General features: G+C 35.2%; 1 protein-coding gene across 5 annotated transcripts in view; it reads right to left on the bottom strand.

The window, feature by feature from the left end:
- LOC138330006 (rho family-interacting cell polarization regulator 2-like) overlaps positions 1 to 24,247 on the bottom strand; it is a 103,178-nt gene that overhangs the window by 51,336 nt on the left and 27,595 nt on the right. For 3 of the 5 annotated variants that reach the window (XM_069277342.1, XM_069277338.1, XM_069277339.1), the window contains exon 2: positions 15,862 to 15,924. In XM_069277342.1, the coding sequence (XP_069133443.1) occupies positions 15,862 to 15,924 (63 nt within the window). Of the gene's footprint in view, positions 1 to 210; positions 681 to 15,861; positions 15,925 to 24,247 lie in introns of those variants that run through there. The other 2 variants (XM_069277346.1, XM_069277344.1) reach the window with 2 other exon arrangements.

Below are 24,247 nucleotides of genomic sequence, written 5' to 3' on the forward strand. Positions count from 1 at the left end.
TGGTAATTATCCCCTTCTTAATTCCCATTGCAAGACAGGGGCAAAAAAACTACAAAAGTTAAAGTTGCAACCTTGAATTTTGTACTAGGACAGAGCAGTAGATTGAAGTTCAGTAAGTGTAGCATGACACCCTATCTAAACGAGATGTTACCACTGTAATCTGATGGATACCTCATTGTAAAGTTTGTCCAAATTAAATCTGATTCTTACCTCATGATGGGTCAGATGATGTAGTCAATCCAATCAATAGGTTACCATAGAAACACATATAAAATCCAACACTTATTGCAGAAACTCATAAAGATTGTTTATATAGATCTGATAGTAATACATATCTCCAGTCTGCGGTGACTTTTACACAAATACAGAATCACATGGTCAGATGATAGCATGCTGGATACTGACCAGGATATACATCCAAATGGACACAAGGTCAGACTGTCACAAGTTCAAACTCTGGTCCCACATGGAGATAGTCGACCAGCTGTACAGAAGACTGTAGAGGGTTGTACTATATAGTGTATACAGCTGCAGTGGACCTGTACCACAACCCTCTCCTCACGTAATCACACACGGCCACTTTTGATAAGATGCTATCAAATTAGAATCACTTCCTTTTTATGATGTTTGAAAATGTTGGTATATAGGCTTAATAACTCTGACCTGAAAGCGGATTGGGTGTAGACTGGAGAGATGTAGTGGAGTCGGGTTATAATATATGCTACAGACTATATTACACACTCAGATCGTAAAGTAGGTATATAATGTAGACTCTCTGTCCAACGGTTGATACCGAGTTAATCTAATATAGACCATCACTTGGAGCAAACTCTTTTTTTATAATTAAATCAAAAGATGTTAAGGATTCTATGAAATATGTAGGTAAAAACACTTTTTTACAAATTCATAAAAAAATATTTTCTCTCAAACTCCACATGAATTTCCCGTAGTTGCAAGGGAAAACACATATTATCTTACACAAGGGGTTATATTAAGACTGCTCACATATTTGCTAGACAATTACGTGATGTCGTAATTACATCATTCATTGTCGTTGACGTCATCAATTTTGATGCACAACATTGTTCCTGTGATGATGGAAATGATGTCCAAAACAAAAATGGTCCAAAACAACTTAATTTCATTATCTTTCTGACAGCAATGCTACACCGAGATTACAATCTTTGTAGCCAAATTGGTTACATCCAAACTCTAGGACAAGTTAAAGCTATTTCCCCTATTGGGCCCCATCCCTCTTGCCCCCAGGGGATCAGAGACCAAAATTTATACAAGATCTGTTCCCCTTCCCCCAAGGATGTTTTCTGGTTCAAATTTTGGTTACAATCCATGCAGAACTCTAGGATAAGTAGCGATTTATAAAGATTACCTCAATTATTCCCCTATTGGGCCCCGCCCGTCCTGCACCCGGGGGAGTCCATAGCCAAAATTTATACAAGTTCCTGTTCCCCTTCCCCAAAGAGGTGTTGAGTGGCCATAATAGGTGGTTACAATCCATGCAAGAACTCTAGGACAAGTAGCGTTTTATAGGATTATACCATCTGATTCTCCCTATTGGGCCCCGCCCCCGTCCTTTGCCCCCAGGGGGTCAGAGCAAAATTAATACCAAGTTCTGTTCCCCTTCCCCAAGATGGATGTTTGTGGCCAAAATTTGGTTTTTAAAATCCCTGCAGAACTCTAGGTCAAGTAGCGATTCATAGGATTTACCTCTATTTCCCCTATTGGGCCCCGCCCCTCCTGCCCCCAGGGGGTCAGAGCAAAAATTCATACAAGTTCTGAGTCCCCTTCCCCAAGTGCTGTTTGTGGCCAAATTTGGTTAAAATCCCTGCAGAACTCTAGGTCAAGTAGCGATTCAATAAGGATTTACCTCTATTTCCCCTATTGGGGCCCAGCCCCTCCTGCCCCCAGGGGGTCAGAACCAAAATTTATTACAAGTTCTGTTCCCCTGTCCCCTAAGGATGTTGTGGCCATATTTGGTTACAATCCATGCAGAAACTGTAGGAATGAAATGTCATTTGTTTCACAGATAACAATGCACACAAACCCAAAACCTCAAAATCTAGAGCAGAAAAATCTGTTATATGCAAAGATATAGAGAGAGTATATATTTTCTGTATACAATGTATTTTGTAAAGTGAATAATCTACATGAAGATAGTACCAAAAGAATTAAAACTGCATTAAGTACTAAATCATATCTGTTTTTATCTGATATATGTATATAATAAGTTACACATATGCATTTAAGTAAGAGTTACTTATCATTCCATTTCATTCAGAGAATCTTCCTTGATCAATCGTATCAGAGATACTCGAATGGGGATTCCCCCCTGAAAGTTCATAATGGACTGGTCTAGTAATTGATTTAGAAGAGCCCAAATGTGTCTTCAGGGGTTAATGAGTTGAACTAGAAAATAATCAGGGTGATATATCAAACAGGGTTAATTAATATGTCCATTGGGAATCATTATCTCATATCAATATTTTGAAGAGCAAACAATTGTCTCTAATTCCTCGTGCAGTTATTCCTTCCAAGGAAATGCAATTATTTCATCCGAGGTCTGTTCAACAAGGGGAGATAATTACAGATTTGAACATGACACATAATTAATTCTGGGCTAATTCCCAGTAATCACTTTGGTTCTCTTCATTTGTGAAACTTTCAAGTTATAGAAAAACATTTCAATTTTTATTTTATTTTTTAATTCATTTTAAAATACTTCACAAAATATCAGTAATTATAAATACTGGCAACACCTGAAAGTTCAAGTCCGACGTCAAGCAAAGACAGATATTCACACTTCCTATGATTAGTACTGTAGTAAATGCTGTCATTTGTTGTTCATTGGGAGAATATTCCAAGGGGAACTGTAATTATGTGATGATTTTAATCGTGCAGTTTAAGAAAATCCTCTCCTAAAGATTTAGAAGCATGTGTCTCAAATTAAGACGATTCAAGGTTTGATATTTCAACCCAGCTACCGGGAAATATCCTTTCTTTCTAAATACTTTATAAATTGTTTCCCAGGTGTTTAAGTCAAGCAGGTGCATTAAAAATACAATTTAAAGAGAATGTGATTGGTTTTTTCCCTCTTTTTTTTTTTGCCGAGACATTTTTTTAGAACTCAATGTTGGTTTCAAACCAAAAATTGCCGGTTTGCTAAAATGTTCTGTCTATGATTAGAGCCCTTTACCTTAAGGTCATACTCACGCTAACAAGGATCTATAGTGGTATTTATAGGAGAGACTAACGAGCTTCAAAATAAACCAAACGTAATAACGACCATATTTATGGTTAGACGATGCTTCGGCTGCCAAACAGATGTACCTTAAATATAAGTAATGCAGTATAAACATAAGTGATCTTTTCTTCACAGCATATTCAGCTTTTTAAATACATCATTGTATTTTTTTTTCAAAATTGAATGAAATGAAGAAATCAGCACAACTTATATAAGTATCTAAAATTACACATTGAGACAATTATTCATTGAAATAGATTTGTCAGCAAAAAGCATACAGGGTATTTTAAAAGTTTAAAATTTTGAAAAATTGGCTTTGAAATAAGATATCATTCGCAACCAGATGTGAACTAGCAACAAAAAATGCGAAATTCTTGGCTTAAAAACCGTCTAAATGTTTTTTCTCTTGTACATATGGTCGCTGTTACAGTATGTGCACCGAAATATTTCTAGGTCAAAGTTAGCAGAGTTCAGAAAAATGCATGAAACAGCATAATTGGAGTCCTGTTACATATAACAGACGAACACAATCCACAACCACTAAAACACATGTTTCTTATTGTGCGTTCATGTCTCCCACTCTGAAATGATACACAGGTCTGTAAGAGTTACCTCCCTTGGCATGTCATTCTCCAGTTAAAAGTGATGTCTTATCCTCCAACTTAAAATAATTTCTAATTTTCTTTTAAATGAAACAAACATAGTATACATATTCACATTAGCCTCATCAAAGTACAACAGTTGTGCCATATTGATAAAACACCAATAAAGAAAACTTCTACCATATGTGCTGTGCCTCCATGTTAGCCCAGCATCTCACCACCCCCTCTTGCCTACTATCTGATTTTTATTCTATAGAAATACACAAGACCCATCAGGTCCTCATCATAACAAGAAAGCTTGACTTCTGCCTTCTTAGTTTGAAAACAAGCAAAACATGTTTCTTCATTTCGACCTCACAGAATCACACATAAATACCAGTATTTAGGGAGGTTAATTGAAAAGCAACGAAACAAGAGCAAGTTGGTCCACATTCTATGTCTGCTCTCCAATGGTAATATAATTCCGAATTGACATCATTAAACAAGTTATAATTATTACTGTAGGCAAGAGAAAAGACATCAAGATATTGTTAAAAAGATTTAAAGTGATCTCTGACAAAGTTCTTCTTTTGAACAAATTTTGTAGCCTTTCATCCCCCCCCAAAAAAAAACCAAGCCAAAAATCAACTTTAAAGTCTCTTGGCCTTATTGAATACTGGTAATCTTTATAAATAGCTTATTTAACATTAAAGAAATCTCCCCAACCTTGCGTTTTAATGAACTTTATAATACAAACAAGTCTTCATATAGAGATAATGATTGTGAAATTTGACATTAATCCTTATAGGGGACATTGTAGAACACTATATATTTACTCAACTCCCCTTTATGTCAGGGTTCTGTGTATCGAATTTTATCAAAATCTGTCAAGTAGTTTAGGAGGAGTTCGATGGACAAAGTTGTGTCTACAACCCGATTCCACTATAATCCCCTCCCCCCATAACCCTTACCCCTTCTATAGCAGGCATAAGACAGAAGACCATTTGGCTAAATTGCTTCTGAAGGGAACAAGTAAACATCCAGGTTTGCTTTAGGATGTGTATGGTACACAGCCTGGCTATATACCTACTATAGCCTCAGCAGTATACAGGTGGTTGTAGGAGTCTACTGTATATACCATGTAAGATACTTAGTGTGGTAATGAAGCATTAGGGTGTTAAGTTTGTGCTCTACTTAGGTTCAGTGACAATCTAACACACACTGGTAGTGATGCACATAAAAGGTCCCTGACGTGGTAAGCTTGTGTAAGATGTAACCCGACTACATGGAACTTATCCAAGGTAATAGCAGCCACTTACAAAACAATAACATCTAATAGGAAATGAGGCAAGAATAAACACAACCCAAATTACCTCCCCTGTTCTATAAAACACAACTTACAGATTAAAGCTAGTCCAACTGTCAATCACAAACTAAGTCTTACAAGGAATCCAACAGATTTAACTCTAAGTAGTTATTATGACTTTTATTTTCGATATAATATATAGCATAATTTGAAGGTTACAGTGACCTAGTTTTGAAACAATGACACACTGCCTGTTTAAATTGACCCAAGAATAACTAGCTTGATAACAAGAAGTTTAAAAAATTTACAATGGACAATGAAAATTTGGCTGAATATTAAGACTCCAGTTTTTTATTATATTATATTGAAATTTGAAATTAAGTTTTTTTGAAAAGAATGCTATATAATTTGATCACAGCAATCTAAATTTATTGTTTGACATAATAGTTTCCACGGTACTATATATACCAAGCAGCTTAAATTTGGATCTAAATAATCAAGAAAAGCCAAGGCTGTATCTGATGAGAAAGTTTAAGTTTCCTTTAATAGAAAATTTGATGTGTCAGGTAACTGGTCAGTATTTCACCTGGCAAATAGTTTATTGGACACACCTTTAACAGGATGCCTGTGTAGGAATATATAAACAGGAGTCTGAACATGTTGATGAATATCCTGACACACCTTGTCTCTATTTGCTATACAGCAAGTAAAAAATAGGACTCTAATATGTTGTGACATTAGCATGGAGGAGAAAAAAGCAAATGGGAGTAGCAGCACTTTGTGTGGTAATGATTCAATCCATCTATAACAATATACACATACTGTTACACAACAAACATGTCTGTCATGTTAAAATGTCTTCTGGTACATCTTGAGGCAATCAGAACAGATATATGAATGTACGTCACCATGGAGCAAAATATGTACAGAGAAGATATGATGAAATTGGTGTTACTCTCAAAGAAACACTAATCAGAGAAATAGCGCTCATCATACCCTTCAGGTTCCAAAAGAATTTTAATGTAAAATCTTCTTATTTTATCTAATTGGAAATTTCATCTCTCTAATAATTAGCCATGGTCCCTAAACCTAATCTTAAATTGTTCTTGGAAAGATAGTTAACATACATGACCAATACATGTCTTGACCTTTTGTCTTTCAGAATAACTCTGATTTTTTCCCCCAGAATAAGCAAACATCCTTGACCTCCTGAGTACTATGAGGTTACTGTTCCATTGCATGATTGCAAGAGGTGATTAAATTTGGGATCTTGTCATTTTTTCCTCCCTTAATGATTTTCTTCTTCCTCAAACATCTTCTCCCTGTCAGCCAATGAGCTCAGCACTCACTCCTATGCCACAGACTCTGGGTTTCTCTCTCCTGGCTGGGAAACATCAGTGCTGCTCATGCTTAGCGCTCAGCATTAAGGGAGCAACTACTGGTTTGCCTGTTGTCAGTATAATGTGACCAGTAGGAATATGTTAATTGTTCGATGTCTTAACCGATACATGCTTTAGTGTGATAGCATTAAAGGCAGAGATTTAGTTTTACTATCACAAACAAATACAGACCTTTATAATTCTGTCTTTGCATATTGCTGAGTTAGCTCCCTTAGCTTGCGTGTAGGTATCCATGTGACTTCATTATTTTGTGGGCATAATCTATGTTGTTTTGTCCGAAAACTATGACATTACGCTCGCAAACACATGATGGCATAATCAATACCTACCTGTAAGGGCAGATAACTCTGTAAATATGCAAATACAGAATATTGTAACACATTGAGCATAATGAAGGTTGTCCTTAAATGATCCTACTTGATAATAGGACATTAAGTGTAATAAACAAAACCAGACAAAACAGAATGACCCCTGGTGTGTTATAGGATGGTAAAAATGCTGTCTATCAGACATTAGAATGAATTAATAAGGAAACAGTAATTAGCATTTGACCCCTAAATATAATCCTCACAATATCACATTTTGTGTTTGAATTCCTAAGGAAATTGAAAATTAGCCAGAGATATATACTACAAACTAGTCAATTCATACATAAATAAACACATTAACTGACGAATGAATGAAAAGCATTATCATGGCCCACTTACTATAGTCAGAGGATGTGGTTGTTACTTAATATAAGGGCTGTCCAGAAATAATTGTCTATAAGCTGCTATCTGAAACTTGAGAGCAGCAGATTACTGCAAGATATTCCTGAATGGAATTAGATGGCACTGCTATACACACCACACCCTAGAGTCAGACTGCCCTGACTGTGACTCAGACACAAAGTACAGGCCACTTGTGGATCATTCTCTGTAGAAATGAGATGGATTTGTTTAGCAATGGTATATATGTGGAAGACTTTGAAAATGGTGTCCAGAAATAATTTGGAATCAATTTGTTTTGAGAGATATATCACAGATCAAGTATCTTTCTGAATATTTGGCCAAAGAAAATGCTCTAATCATAATTGACACAATTGTCCAGTTGTATAGTGTTCATGCACACTTACAGAGCAGACTTTGGTCGTGAGATATAGTCCTACTAATAGCCACAGCCATGATAACCAGTGACTAACCAAGTAGTGTTCACGCAGTCAAATGTGATTTTCTGTACAATATAAACAACATCTTACAATATTTTCATGTTCATATCATTTCAGGCATAAGTATTCAATAGGATGGCATATTTCAATTCTCAACTTCCTAGAAGCTTCATTAAACTTTTGATTGCTAATCTGATACGAATGGTTTTTAGGACGATCTGTTAACGTGTTAATCCGTATCAAAGTGACCCACAGACAAATCTGACCTTTCCCTTCTAACCACTGGGTTGACATTTACTTACACCTCGGTGTCTGTCACAACACATTGACAAAAGCCCAGAAATCTGCTGTCATTTTTTATACGGTTTTATACTCACACTTACTATTGTAGATCGGGAGATCCGCCGGCGACTGTGATAGTTTTCGCTGTATCATACGCCGTAATTTGACCGTCATTGAACCCTCTGGCCCGATCCGTTCCTCCAGCTCTAGCCACAATGGTCGGTTCCCATTGTAGTCCTCTAAATCCATACTCAACTGCCTGCTTAACATTTCGGAACTTATTCAAATGGTCAAATGATGAAAATAACTCCAAGTGTAAAGCAGTACCTAAAGGTCTATCAAGAGCTTCTAATAATCACATGATAACTGCCAAAAGGGATGATCCTGATAGCTAAGGACTTTTTGACATTGCTATCGAACGTTTAATCAATCGAAATTTAACCACACTTCCTTGAAATCCAATTAAGAAACTCCTTGAGACGACTTATGATGTAAATGCGCTCCTGCACTGGTTGAGTTCTACACCAAGGGATGATTGCTAGTTCCAATTTATACAACAAAAATCAGAACATCAATATAATCCAATCAAGAAGCCTCTGGACACTTAACATCTAAATGACTGTTTCTGCAGGTGAACTCCATCAGAAAATTGAAAGTTCAAAGTTAATCCAAAATTAAAACATCAATAAAATCCAATCAATAAACTGTTGAAGGTCGAGTTCTACTCCATCAGAAATTTCAAAGTTTGAAGTTAATCCAAAATTAAAACATCAATAATATCCAAGCAAGGAAGTCCTGGCATGGAATTAAGATCTAAAGACGCTCCTGGAGGATATATTGACAGTTCCAAATTAATCCAAAATCAGAACATCAGTAAAATTGAATAAATAAACACTGGTACATTTAAGACTAAAAGGTCACAGCTCCTGCATGCTGGGGTCTACTCTGACACTTGATGGCCAAGTCATAATCTTCTATTGTCAAAGCTTGGCTTGACATAATATTTCACTGCCCTCAAACCAGTTAAGGGACATGTCACTGTCAGTGCCGCCTGAAGATGATACACAGTATCATAAATTCTTAGTAGACATTTATAATAACTGCAGTAAGTATCATAAACCGAGTAGCTATACAAGCTAAATAAGCTGGAGAGATTTTAAGGTATGGCCAAGGCAATCATTACAGTAGTCCACATCATGCCAAAAACACAGCTGATTTATCATTAGAAAAACTTCTCCCATCTGGAGCCTGGTGTTCAGGTATAAACAGCACTTCAAATCAGGAACCACTCATTTCCTATATTGTCTGTCTGGGCGAGGTCAATACGCCTAGGTCCCCTGGGTAGGGTCACATGTAATGATGTACCAAAATAACTATAGTCCCCTATCACTGACGTCTGCTGGGTGGGGTTATTTGTGAAAATTCTGCACCAGAGGTTTTATGGTCTGGTCCCAAGTCACATGTAATATGTATTTAAATAGTCCCCTCCCACTGAGGTTTGCTTGGTTGGGGTCATATGTAAAAACAAGGTATCATAGTTAAAAAAAAAGGGGCGACTTGAGCCCAAGTTATCACAATGATCCCGCTAGGCTGTCAGCTTTCCAACAAATTTAAACTCCATAACCTCGCATCAATGTTTAAAAATATCCCGACAGATTTTGGCAGACAAAACAACTGAAGAAATGTCTTTTTTCTCCAGCGACTTGATGGAGACTTGTCAAAGATGATCAGAAGTTCAGGTTTTTTAGTTTTACCTGAGACTTTTGGCTCCTTAGTTATAAAATTTGTTAATGGCACACTTTTTTTTTAAAACTCGTATGAAAACAATCAACATCGGATATAGGACTTCCTGCAGTGCTAATACCAAAATAGACTTCGAGCCACTAGCACTGGATGTTATGGAGCTCTTCAAAGACGTAAAAAACTTGTAATGTTCCCCGATAGCACTGTGTCAAAGGGCTTAAGATACAGCGATCTCAACAATCCTTAATAAGCCCAGGTGGAAATCTACATCAATTAACGGCCACTGGCAAAGTCCAGAAAAACCGGCATCATATGAAATTAATTAACATTTCCTCTTTATAGCTTTCTTCATTGGCTAGATCGCTGAAATCCGTGATAATTGACTTCTGATACCTCATGAACTTTCAGATGCTCAAGGAAATTCTCAAATAAATACATCCAGTGCTATGTTAATCTATCTCTCCTACGGTGTTTTTTCACAATCATCCATTTGATTTGCATAGAATTATAATCCAGTTATGAATAAATAAATACCATGAGGCTGGTATCTCCACTTTCAGTGCATATCTTGCCCCAGGCTCTCCACCGTTTATGAATATATTTCAGGTAATGCTTTGTTTTATAGTAATACTATTGTTGTTTCACATAAATCCGTCAGCGTACCTAGATATACTAAGTGAAAGACTAGCAAAAAATTTGATGTACCTTTTATATGTGAAACACACGATTACAATTTTTGTTTCTTAACAATGAATTTAATATATTTCTTTGTTAAATGATTAATTTATCACTGACAAATCTAAAATTTGTAAAAAAAAAATCAATATTTGCATTAGAAAAACGAAGAAGTTTGAAACAATACGATAAAGATATGATTTTAATCTTATGACATCTAGACCAACATAAACTCAAACATAATATATCAGTACACATTAAACATATTATTTATAGCAGCTTTTGATTCTCTATGTTTGTTTAAGATGTTTTATTTCTCACTTATATGTCAGTCTAACAATCTTCTCCCCAGTTGTGTTTATTTTCCAAATCTATTTCCCTGGCTGTAGATAGAGGGCACCTGTCAGTCTGTCTCCAGCACTAGATGTAGAGCAGGCTGATGGAGAGAGAGAAGGATGCAATGATAGACAGAAGACAGACAGATATGTGTGTTATGTCCACAGCTGCACATTTTCTCCTGATTCAGTTATTCTCTTGTCAGCAGCTTACAGCACATGTCTTCATATGTACAAAAACTTAACTGAAATACTTGGTCAAGGTCAAGATGAAATCTGGTGAAATATCTTGTTTATGAAATCCTGCTTGTGATATAATGAAGAGAAAATTTATTTTCACAAATTCTGCTTTTTGACATGTAATCTACACCCCAAAATACAGAATAATATTAATTCACTTTCAGAATATCCCAGCTTTGATCTTTATATCTGTGTTTTAGGAGTTATCAGTTAGTAAATGATCCATGAAAGGGGAGATAAATCTCGGCCAATGTCCATTGCTTCCTCTTTTATCTCCAAGAGTACAAATGTAATCATCCCTTTAGTTCCAAGCTTCTCCAGTGAACACAAACAAAATCAACAAAGATGTTAAAAAGCTTAGATTTCTTCTGCTAGGATGAAGAGGTTTATAACCTCCCGATTTCTATGTAGAATAATGCTAGAACAGTGCAACATGAGAGCTCAGAGTTAAAAGTTTATATAAGTAAATAAAACTCTCAGCTCCAAAAACAAAAGGGAATCAGGATGTGGCCTCTCATGTCCCAGATGTGATCCCTGCATCAGAGCTATCACCTTGACAGAGTTATCTCCACTTTGTAGAGTTATCTCCTCCTTGTAGAGTTATCTCCCTCGACCAAAGTCTATGTCTACAAATATCCAGGATGCACTTTAGGAAAACAGCTTTATATTTGGTGTATATAGTCTAGTTCCTGTTTCCTAACACAACACAATTCTGTCAGTGAGGAATATCACTAAAGCCAATGAATACCAATGGTGATACAATGCATATAAATCAAAGTTCATACAATATTTTCTGAAAATCAGTTGAATACATGACTCCAACAAGCCTAGGTACACATATCTATAACTGATCCTAGTCTTGTGTACCTCACCAATGAGTCAGGGAGTCACACGACTAAACACAAACTGTCATGATAGAATGGTCTCCATGACAATTTTGACCAAACACATTCATAACTGACCAATGGTCAGAACTATTACCTTAGCAAGACTACACCTGTTGGGTCCACTGATGCGGTCATCCCCAGTTAGACAATTCTATCTACATGTAACTGTCATATTTCTTAATCCCTAATAGGGTTCCAGGTGACATTTATATATATATATACATGTGTGTACCATATAGATCTGCACTAGGTCAAAGGTCATCTGTGGTCAGGTGTGTAACATATATATTACCTTAATGTCAGTATGCAAAATTGAATACACCATGTATAGTTGTGGCCCAACTTAAATATCGTTTCAATTTCAACAGTCTTTATCTCTTATTCTTTTGTAATGTCCACCAAATTAAGTTTAGAAATGCAGCAACTTTGTTGGTAACCTTTCCAGTGCAAGTCATCTGAATTTTAACGGATGAAGTTAGGAATTGTTTGCCGAGAAGGTTGACCTTTATGACGACCTTTAGGACATTGCACGACCTACCACCTTGTTGTAGTCAATATCCTTTTTACATTTACTACATCAGCGCTATAGCCAAAATATTTACATCGACCACTCTTGACCGGTGGTCAGTCATTAAAACATATTTTATAGTCAAAAGAAACGTAGCCTCAAATGACCCAAACAATGGTGATCTGGGAGTGCTCTTCAATATGTTTGTATACATAGAAAGATGTTTATGGAAGCTGACTCTTAAGTTTAGATAAGAGCAAGACATTCATTAAAAATGTTCCATGTTCTGCAGTGATGTGGCCATTTTTTCCAAATTATATCCTGGTTTATAGGTCTTGAAAAAGTGAGTTTTTGAAGATAGATATAGCAGATGTTTTTATTACTACAGTATCTCCTGCAGTAAAGGTGGCTGAATCCTGATTTATAGCAAGGTAATAAAGACATAAATGTGGTGAACCCAGGGGGAGATACTTCAATACACAATCATATACTGATATTGCTAGAAGCCATACACACAATATATATGTTTTTCTTTTAATTAAAATCCGAAATAGAAAGTGTATAAATAAAGAATATCTAAATGATATTCTTTATATCTGCTAGACCATATGGTCAAACCTGTCTACAGAGGACACCATTGTTATCAGCTATAGGCACTATTTATATGTTCTTCTTTTAACCTATGCATTTATAGAAAATGTGTAAATAAAGAATATGTAAACAATATATTCTTATATTTTTAATATCTGCTACAACGGACAACAAAAGGACATAGCAAAATGTCCTTTAATATAGACAGGTGCCCTTTATACAGAGTTCATTAATATGGTAAATTGCAATAATAAATTTGATTAGTCTGTCCTTTATAGACAGGTGTCCTTTATACAGAGGTGAATTATATACTGAATTGCACCAAATCAGGGTGATAAGTCTGTTATTTATAGACAGGTGTCCTTTACATAGAGGTCAATATAGCAAATTGCAATAATGGATTTGATGAGTCTGTCCTATACAGACAGATGTCCTTTATATAGAGGTCAATAAAGCAAACTGCAATAATGGATTGGATGAGTCTGTCCTATACAGACAGATGTCCTTTATATAGAGGTCAATATAGCAAACTGCAATAATGGATTTGATGAGTCTGTCCTATATAGAGAAGCGTCCTTTATGTAGAGGTGTCCTTTATAGCAGGTTTGACTGTAGCTGCTACACATGCAGATATGGCTTATGAACATGGGACCGTGGTTATATATAGCCCTTCATATCTGGGTTTCAAGTTTGTAACCAAGGAGGGACAATTAACAGGTACAGACCGCAGGTTAGTGGGTTTAATCCGGGTACTCCAGCTTTCCTCCTCCGCCTCCTAAACCTGTTACAACCTTAAATGACCTTGACTATTAATACAGGAGATAAACAAATAACCCCAAACCCACTATATTAATAATCATGCAGCGGCCACCTCCGCCCTCCGATTAAAGGTGTTTTGATTACTCCAGTGTATTACAGGTTTCTGAAAACCACCGTGATTAATGTCTCTTGAAACTCTACACCCATAACTGATAAATCCTGATGAATATAAACAAAGGTTACTGCCCTCAGGTCTGAAAACAATGCAAGTCAGTCTGGCATTGCTATCGCGCTCTCATAATTACACATAGTGATGAAATACTACCCCCTCTAAAAACAGTTTATTCTGTGAAGGTGATTATCAGCTGTTGTTCTGTAGTCTTTGTATTTGGCCTTGAGACTTGAAGACCTTGTTAATTACAGAGACTTTAGCTGTCACCGATTTTAATCTTGCCTATCAATATACACACCTAATAACCTGTTGTGTTTGGGATGTTAAGTCTGGCCAGCAGGAGTTGAAGATAAGGTTATGAGATAAATGACACTATAGGGTACACCCAGAACCAATCTGAGACATACCAGCTACAACTAGTACACACACTTCATCATCATGTGTCACTTAAATAGCTTAATTTCAAAATATTCAATGATTAAAATTCTCTTCAACATTATCTCTGTAAGAATTTTGGTCGACTTCATGACAGGGAGCCAAAATGAATCTTTACATAATCAAAATGATTTTATAGAAATTAATGCTGGCACATCTTTCACTAGTTTGTCTCTGAGACATATGTCTATACTTCTTTAAGTTTCAAACTAGGGGGAGACAATCTAGTAATAAAGTTCTGCTGAGGAAATCTAGCTATCAAAACCAGGTGGCCAGTCTAATCATCCACTTAATGCTATAGAATTCAAATCAAACAAACATATTCTTGATCAAAATCGTATTTATACAAACATAAGAAAATCTCATGCATGGAACTTCTCTTACTCGCATCAACTGAGAAATTGTAATTTACAATTCATCATAATTTTCCTGTTGGTGGAGAAATCAGTGAGCTGCTTCAGAGTTAGGGAATGTACAGACACAATGAGACAGAGATATGATGGATAGGCCAGGAAAGGTGTCCAGGGGTCAAAGTATCGGTTACCTAGGTGACACTGAGGTCATCTGGTACAGGTGAAAGGTCAGCGACCTTAGCCCAAGGCTAATAGTGACATGTTCATCTATATTATCTCCAAAATTCTATTGGCTGAAAATAGTTTTTTGGTTTATCACTGTAGACCTTGAATTGAACAAAATATTTCAATGATATATTTTGTGAAATATTCCCACATTTTGTGACACATCTCTTTGTTTACTTCAGAGAGTCTATCATTATAAGGCTTTTATAACCAAGATTCAATATCTTAAAATTTTGTTAGTGAAAATAGAATTTTGCAAGTGGATTAAAAAAATCCTTTAAAGTGAGGTATAAATAAGTATTTTCAAATATTATTCAGTATAACACTTTGATGCAATGCATAGCAAGTCTTTACAATGGTATTTATAGTACAGGTATTGGCCTCAGGTAAAATACCAGCTAGAGTTGTATTTCATAACACTGGTCAACATCAACTATATGTGCATGCAAGCTAATTATATATAAAGAATTAATATACCTTCATTCCACGAATGTAGAATGTTGACATAACGGTATAACTACAGTATGACATGTGTCAGATTACAAGTGTACGTAACCTTGATTTATCTCCCTTTATATCTCAAGAGATACAAGTTGATAGAAGAGAGCACTATCCCTTTTATTACAGATACTAGTGTAATTTGATGTCAATTTAGTAGATAAAGTTAAAATACAGAAGGGAATGCTTTAAATACTTTAGTTCATTTAAACAATCAAACCTTAAATTTCCAAACTTACATTGTCATATTGCAGACTTTCTTCAAATGTGACTATTTAATAGACTGTTCCATAGTTTTCTTAAAATGGAGTACATGTACTGCCTCTTGAATGCAATTTCAAAACCTAAGGTATTTTTCTTGCTTAAATTTTCAAGACGCATCTTAATATACAGCACTTGGCTTACTAGTGATTTAGATATATTTTTTCTTAAATTTAAAACGTCAAACACAGATTATCGCCTCACCTTTTTTGTGCCTGTATCCCCGACCCAGGTGGAGAAAGCTGGCATGACGAGTGACCCTCGGACCTGACAAAAATGAAATAAAAGTTGTTATAAAATCTTGACAAATCATTTCTTTTGAATGAAATACAATCAAATGAATAACCGGTAATTCATAATAAAATATAAAAAAAAAAAATATTGTTAAGATTTAAAGAATTTTCACTATATTACATATAAATTCTCCTTAGTCAAAAGATTATTTCACTGACAATCACAATCCCATTTCTGTCATCGTACTATCACAAATATAAAACATGACCAATACCTTTATCCACACTGATATTGATATTTATGATTGACCATAACTTCTAGTAAATGATCCCAATCTCAGAAGACATTTTTTCCCCACCATTAAAGCTGTTTACACCACCTTTAATGATCCCAGAAAAACGATTTGTACCGTTACATAAAGTCCTGAACATTAAGTGTACCAGGTACACTTATATACCATAGCAATTAAAAATCAAATTGTTCAAAATTTCACCACACAAATAGCTGATTAATATTTCAACTTTTTCCAAAAAAAAATAAATAATGAAAGCACAGTTTGGAACAAGAAAATAATTTTGATAAGATTCTAATAATAAAAAGAAGTATTTAAAAACAATTTACTAGCTGTCTTGCAAACATATTTTGATTAAGTTTTTCATCATTTTTTGTAAAATTGACATAATACCAAAAAGTTGTGTATAGCTAACAAAAGAATGTTTATCGCCATATATTTCCATTCTACTTTCAGTTTCCCATTTGATCTATGTTAAACCAGATGGGCAATATCACGCTATGAACTCCAATCTGGTCAAGCGTATGAATAGTTAATGTTTCTGCCGCGTCACGGACAGTGTATACAATATATACTTACGCCTACACATAACAGTCAAATAATTTAAAAAGTGGTTTTAAAATTGTGTGGTCTGTGGCATCTAATAGTATTATCATGTTTACAAAGTAGCATGTATTAAAAAATATCATCGCATAATTTTCATTTGTTCGCTTGTTTCAAACCGTTTTGTGTTGAACTATATTCAGAAGCTGATGATATGGCTGTTCCGTTTATTAAACTTGGTGACGTCAACACAAGCGCAAGCAGGAAAATTCAAAGGATATACATGTATAGCTAACAAATAATGTTTATCGCCATATGTATTTCTTTTGAGTCCAATAAAAAAAAGATTGAGATTGGTAATTATAAGCTATTCCATTACACTTACAATTATCAAATAGGTCCAACTCAATGTCAATATCACTTATCTAATACCTCTTATAATTTTCATTATGGCTAACATGGGTCAAGGTCAAGTTCAAATTTGATATGTATAGCCTCTAACCATAGTCAAGGTCAACATTAAGGTCCATTGCCTTCACCAATGGTCAAGATCAAGGTCAATGTACTTGGTATTCATATAATTATAATATATTGCAGGTCAAGGCTGTTTATTCAAACAAATGTAAAATAATGCATGTTTCCCTTTAACATCACACAATTAATGTCATTGATTTAAACTATGTAGGAATTCAAATAATATTTGTTGTTTTCCATACACCTGACATTTTTTGGCATTGAAATTTGTCTATATCATTCAAGTGAGCATGAACCATATCACACGTTGTGTAACCACTTTTTCACAATCTCGTTGATAAACATAATGACTCCATTGTGATTTATGGGGTCCGTGCAGTTTTGATAAATTAATACTTTGTAATGTATTCTATTGTACATTGCAAGGGCAGATTTGTGTGCAAATATCCAGGTAAAACTTATACCACAGGTATGCAGCATGAATATGTATGTATACAGTTAAATCCATCACATGCCTACCTGACATTTTATATATCAGATTTACATACATACCAGTATTGCAATCCAACTGGTATTGTATCATTTGTAGAATCAATTTACTTAAAGGCCCAATATCCGTATCTTTCTTATTTTTTTCTTGATTTAGAAAAATGTTGGAAAAAAATCCAGTTGTAAATCATACAGATCGAGACAGGACTAAATCGAAGTCAAGATGAGCGATTATGATTCGGAATATTTTGATAAATATTAAACATTGCTAGGTAGGTCCCACTTAGTCAAACAAGTCGAAGTTAGCCGACATTGTAACGTCGTTGCCGAGAACGTCATGTGACTACCGTAACTACGTAACGTCTGTCCTAATCTTCCGAAAACGGGTCATGAACTTTCCGACTTCCGTTCGGCAATAATCGTAACTTCTATGGCGACCAGTTCAAAATGATGGCATGTTTACATGTATCGACTTTCAACAACTGCTGTACCAAAGTTATTTGAAAAAAACAGTATAAATATTCTTTAATATATCTTAATTTCAACTACATCTTCAAATACTAACAATATCTGAGTCAAATTTAACTTGAATTTTTGTTGATAGTTACCTATAGTGTGGCTTTAAAGGGACAATTCAATGAGGTTAATTCTGTTACATAACCATGAAACAAAATAGGTAATTAATGTATTGTTCTACATTCATTATGAAACTTTTAACTAGAAATATTGACAAATTCCAAGACATTGTTAGCATTTTGATTGATACAGTTTAATTTCCAAATCGTTGATCAATACGATTAAGCAGGTATAACATGTATGCTGTACCCAAACCCGAGCCAAAGTCACATACATTAAACAAATGCAATACATAACTACTGAGGAGTTGATGAAATTATATTTATGAAAAAGCATGCATCTAATAACGTAAACACACTATTGTAAGAGTGATGTGAGTAGTTCTAGATAAAAATTTCTTAACTACACTGGCAAGGGCCAGGGTTTGGCATACAAGATGTCCGATCACAATGTGTAATATTTCTCATACATTTCACAACAGTGAGCTTTTTTGGCATATCACAGTAAACCAAACTAATCTAATTTCCATTAGAACTGTTTTGTTTCTGATATACTCTTTTACTCTTGGACTGAATTGTGCCTTTAAGATCTTGAACTGTCACAGGCCTCAGATCAGTCATGGGTAACACTGTACCTCCTTCCATTTCCATGATGAGGAAGGGGAGGGGAACTACCCCCTTTAGGGTACAGGCGTACATGCCCCATTTACATTTTATTATTGCTATGTATAGCAATAGCTAAATTGGTGACAATATTATATAGAGCTAGTTGTCTCCCAAATGACTGGCTAAAGTCATTGTTCTATCAGACTTGTTGACCACATAGTCTAGCTACATGGATGTACATTCGTTTTACTTCCTCTGATTGTGTGGGATTCTCTGGAATTCACAAATGAACCAGTCAATTGGTTTAATATCAGACTCTTACATATTGTTGAGTAGTTAACCTCCAGCTACTTTGGAACTGAGCAATGGCCTGGTCTTTGCTGCATTAATGTTTTTATTTTGCAAAAATTTTGTATTATATAAAAAGTAGTTGGCTGTGTTTATATGACGAATCTCCTGCATATTGTTAAGTAGGTAGACACCAGCTACTTTGGAATTGAGCAATGGGCTGGTCTATGCTGTATTATTTCTTTATTTCAAAATGTATAATCAAAATATTATGGGTGGTAAATTATGCAACAAAATGCCTTTAATCAATTATTATGTTATTAAAGCCACCTGAACCACTATGAAAAAAATCCAAAGTTGTCTGAGGCTCAACCAATCCCAACAAACACTTGTTCTGTGATTCAGATCAACAATATTGCTCATAGATGTTCAAACTAAAAATGTGTCCCTTGTCGTTGTTTTTTCTCTCTCCACAATTATCTGCATCAGCTGCGTTACATTGTCTGCTGAGAGTTATTATGTCACACCTCGAAGCATGTGGATACAGATCAAAAACATTTCTGTCATATTTGTCATCAGGTGTACCTATATACATATCTTGTAACACCAAAGGTGATAGTAATAGAGATCAGTCGGACATTAGCTAGGAATAGGGCAATAATGATTATATACTCAGCACAAATTTATATTTTCTGTTCATACTCAGCACAAATTTATATTTTCTGTTCATCTTCACACATTTTGTTATATCCCCGCCAAACATTGTCTGCCCTGCCCAATTCTGTCACCTTCTGTTTCACTTTGATATATGGAAGTGGGGCATTTATATCTTACAGGCAATTTAAAATTATTTCTGTAAAATGTACTTACAAATAACAGAATTATTGCCCTTTACTTCAGTATACCTCACACCTATAATTGACATCTGTATCGGGTCAATGTAGAAAGATTAACATTTAAATTGTATGTTACAGGATGTCTCTGAGATTGGATCGTAATCTAAGTGGTAAAGGTACCTCCTGTATCAATGGAAGTGAATTACATCTTCAGTGATGGCCAGAGGCACACTTTACCCAACTATCTCCTAATTGAATACTGACCAAGAGAGACCAGACTTTAAATACCTCTGTCGACTCATGTACAATATTCAGTCGTATTTTTTAAAATATTTGATGTTAAAGCTCCCTCAGTTATTGCAGTTCTATTATATATCTTTTGTAATCATGTGATAGCTAGACTGTGTATCCTGGTTTGGCTAACATTCTGTTAATATCCAAAGACTTTTAGAAATGTGTCAGGTTTAGGAAGTGGTGGAAAGCTGCAGTACCCGGCGAAAACCACTGACCAGCGATGGTGTGAAATAAAGACTTTTATAAAATTATAAATACATTATAAATCATAGGTACAAAGACAGAGTGTGTGAAATCTACTTGAACTGTAGACTCTGTATAGTAGTTCCTAGTTACTTCACTACACTGATAGAGGCCTAGAGATCATATGTAATTCACAATGCTATCAGCATCCTGGGTAGTGACCATATCTGCATGGCTACATGTAATATGTCACTGGATTGACAAGAGAACATCGTCCACCAAATTGTCAAAATGGCCAATGTCACTGGATTGACAAGAGAACATCGTCCACCAAATTGTCAAAATGGCCAGACCCTGGCTACTCAAGGTGAAGAACTACAGTGTATGTTTTAATATTAAACTGCTTTATACGAGTTTCCTACTTTAAAGCCAAAACTAACAAGAAATGTAAAATTAGCTGAACACACCTTGGAAAATGGATAAATGATTGGACTTAAGTTTGTCAAGGATTAACGTTAATAGTGTTACCTAGCAACCAAACTGGCCGCAGACTTTGAACTCGGACATTTAAATATCTGTTCACCCCAGGTAGCATGGTCAGGTAGAAACGAAGAAAACTTTAAAAGTTTATAATAAAAACTGGATTTTATCTGTCTCGTCATCAAAATGTACTCTGACGAGACATAACCCTGGAGGACACTAACTGTACACTTATGGCTGATGTTGTTTTTGTTGTTGTTTATATAAATAATATTCTTGTTTATCATCCCGACCACACATGGTAAGATGACAGTCAAAGATGACACCATTTATAGCTACAATGAGTTATAAACAAAACGATAATAAACATGACAAAATGTTGTTCTATTTTCACACTCCATTATTATTATTTTTACAGATCTATTTTATTATTAGACAAAGATGTAGGTGTATTGTACTTTATATATACTGGGAATTAAAGTACATCTTATACTCTCTGTCACTGGTTTAACCTGAAAAACAGGAAAGGACAAATTAACAACCCGATTTTTTCTTTGTTCAACCATTATGACTGAAAGTGAATAACAGTTACGGTGAAATAGACTCATGATGGAAACACTCACAAATAATGTCTCAGTCATCTGTAAATATATAGGGTCTGAAGAGTTGTGTGAAAATGTCTGGAAAAGTCTTTGTCCTGAGCTAGCACATCAACTTGTATAATGGATGTCTTATTACATGTGCACTCATGACCAAAATGAACAACCAAAGTTATACATATGACAATCAAAAGACACTCAAAAAGATTACCATGTACAAATGTAGCAACAGACTTGTCATATGTAGAAATATCTCTTCTGTTTTACCCAAGTGCAATTAATTGGAGTTTTATGAAGTGTCGTTTCTCGAATGAGTAGAATTGTATGTGACATTGAACAATTAAATGACCTTGAACATCTGCCAGCAATTATACTCCCCATCCTAACACTGTAACATGTCTATGAGGTGCCATGACAATAATTGATATAGTTATACATCGTGTGTCATTATTGTTTACATGTATTAAAAGTCTTCTGACCTTGACCTTCCACAGTTCTTCCTGTTGCTTGTCCATAATCTTGACCTCCAACTGGTTGATCTGATTTGTCCAAGCAACAACTTACATTGACCTCCCATACTTCATGTTCCTTGTCCATGTAACAACTGACCTTGACCTCTTGAACATTCTTTCTGTTTCTCATCAAGAGGGCATAGTATTAACTCTATACTGATTTCTCAATCCAAACAATCTGGTCTCTACATGTTTATCAACTGTAGCAGGATTGCATGACTTTGAGCTGGGTTGATCATCCGTAGTAACCTGTGGTAGCTAAATCGGTAGAGCATCTGACTAGTGTTTGAAGGTCCATGGTTTGAACCCTGATCTGCTGGCCTCATTTTCTCTTTTTCAAGAGTGTGATACAATAGTTTATCCATTTTTTTTTATTTTTAAAAGTCTTTAAGTTAAAACCTTGTAAGCTGACATTTGGGGAGGTCTACAAACAATTGCCATCTGGTTCTGTAGCCACTGAGTGATTCTACGTGGATATCTTAGAACCTAAACACATCTTCATTACCTCTCTGTAGCTGAGTGATCAGTAAGGCCTCTAACAATAGTATACTACAGACAAACGTAACAGTGATGGTGTTTTTAAAGTTTTGGGAGGTATCACCAACAGCAACAGATGGTAACATTAGAAGGTGTTCAGACAATACCTATAAAACAGGCCGTCCTCCTAATGACTTAAGACTCCCCAATCTGTTATACAAACTCCCCTAATCATCTGTTTATGACTAGAGGATTGTCTAATGCCTCTAAAGTCTGCTGACTCTCCAGGTTTTCCTCAATCAGTCGTTTAAACCTATTAACCAATGCTTGGGGAATTGTCTTAACATGATTCCTGCCACCATAACACTGTAATACAACTTGGCTGATTGAAGTAACAAGTTTTCAATTCATTACTGGGTTAGCAGGAGTTTGCTTTCCATTAGAATGGTAGAGCCAGTGTAATCCACAGCAGACTGAAACAGGTCAAGGTAAACCAACATTTCAGGAGATTGCTTTCCATTAGAAGGGTAGGCCTGTCTAACCTATATCAAACTAAAAATGTTTAAGGTTAAACCGACATTTCAGGAGTTTGCTTTCCATTACTAGGTTAAGACCGTGCAATCTGGCCTACAGCAGGCAAAACTTTAAATAGTTGTCTTGGTAAACAAAAATGTCATATAAGAGCTGGATTTTGCTTGTCTTATTTAGTTAGGAAATTGAAACTTTAATTAGTCTATTTCTTTTTTATTCCATTGAAATAGATCTTTGATAAATAGAATCTTTAACTGGTGACTATACATGTAATATGAAATGATCAAACCTGATAAATAATTTGCCTAAAGGTTTCAGGCATATGAAATTATTGAATTTCTTTAATGAATTTCATATAACAAAGGCACCTATGCAATCCTCTCTATATAATTAACCTGCCTAAAGGCTCATGGAATATCATATTAATGGCATTGCTCTATGAATTTTTTATTTCTTGTGCCATATGCAAGGTTGTCAGCTACTATTTATATATATAACCTGGTTTACTGTCAATATTGAGGTATTTTAGTAACTAGTCTGATTTTAGCAGCAGGATTTTTTTTCTGCTAAAATAAACTTTTCTTATATGGCATTTTCTGTATATTGTTTCATAACAATTATTTTGAATGCGCTATGTTCCGATTAAAAATTTGATTGTGTCATTTCATTTACAAAATCAACACACTAACTACACTCTCAGATGAATTTTGATAGTTGATGATAATTTGAAAAACACATCATTTTGGTTTGTTTCTTGTTTTATGTCCAATTAACAGCAATGTTCATTTAAGGGATGAGTATGGTATTAGGAGGTGGGAGAAGGTTGGAGTGCTTTGGGGGAAAAACACCAACCTACAATCAGTGCTTGGCAACTACCCCACATATGGGACTCGAACCCCTAACCTAAGGTGTCCAAGGGCTATAGCAGTTATGTATCATAACTACTCTGCTCACAGGTGTTCGTTTCTAATATAAGTATAAGTATAATACTGGGTCAAGGTCTATAACTCGGCTGGCCATATAACACTACCCAATTTCAGAAAAAGTATGATTATTAACCAACCGCATAGGATATGATAATAGGAATACTCTCAATCGACAGCCAGATAATTTATCTTTAATTTGGTATATCATACAATATATATCATGCTGTATAAATGTCACTAGGTATCCAGAA

Source organism: Argopecten irradians, chromosome 8, assembly GCF_041381155.1.
Source record: "Argopecten irradians isolate NY chromosome 8, Ai_NY, whole genome shotgun sequence".
NCBI lineage: Eukaryota > Metazoa > Mollusca > Bivalvia > Pectinida > Pectinidae > Argopecten > Argopecten irradians.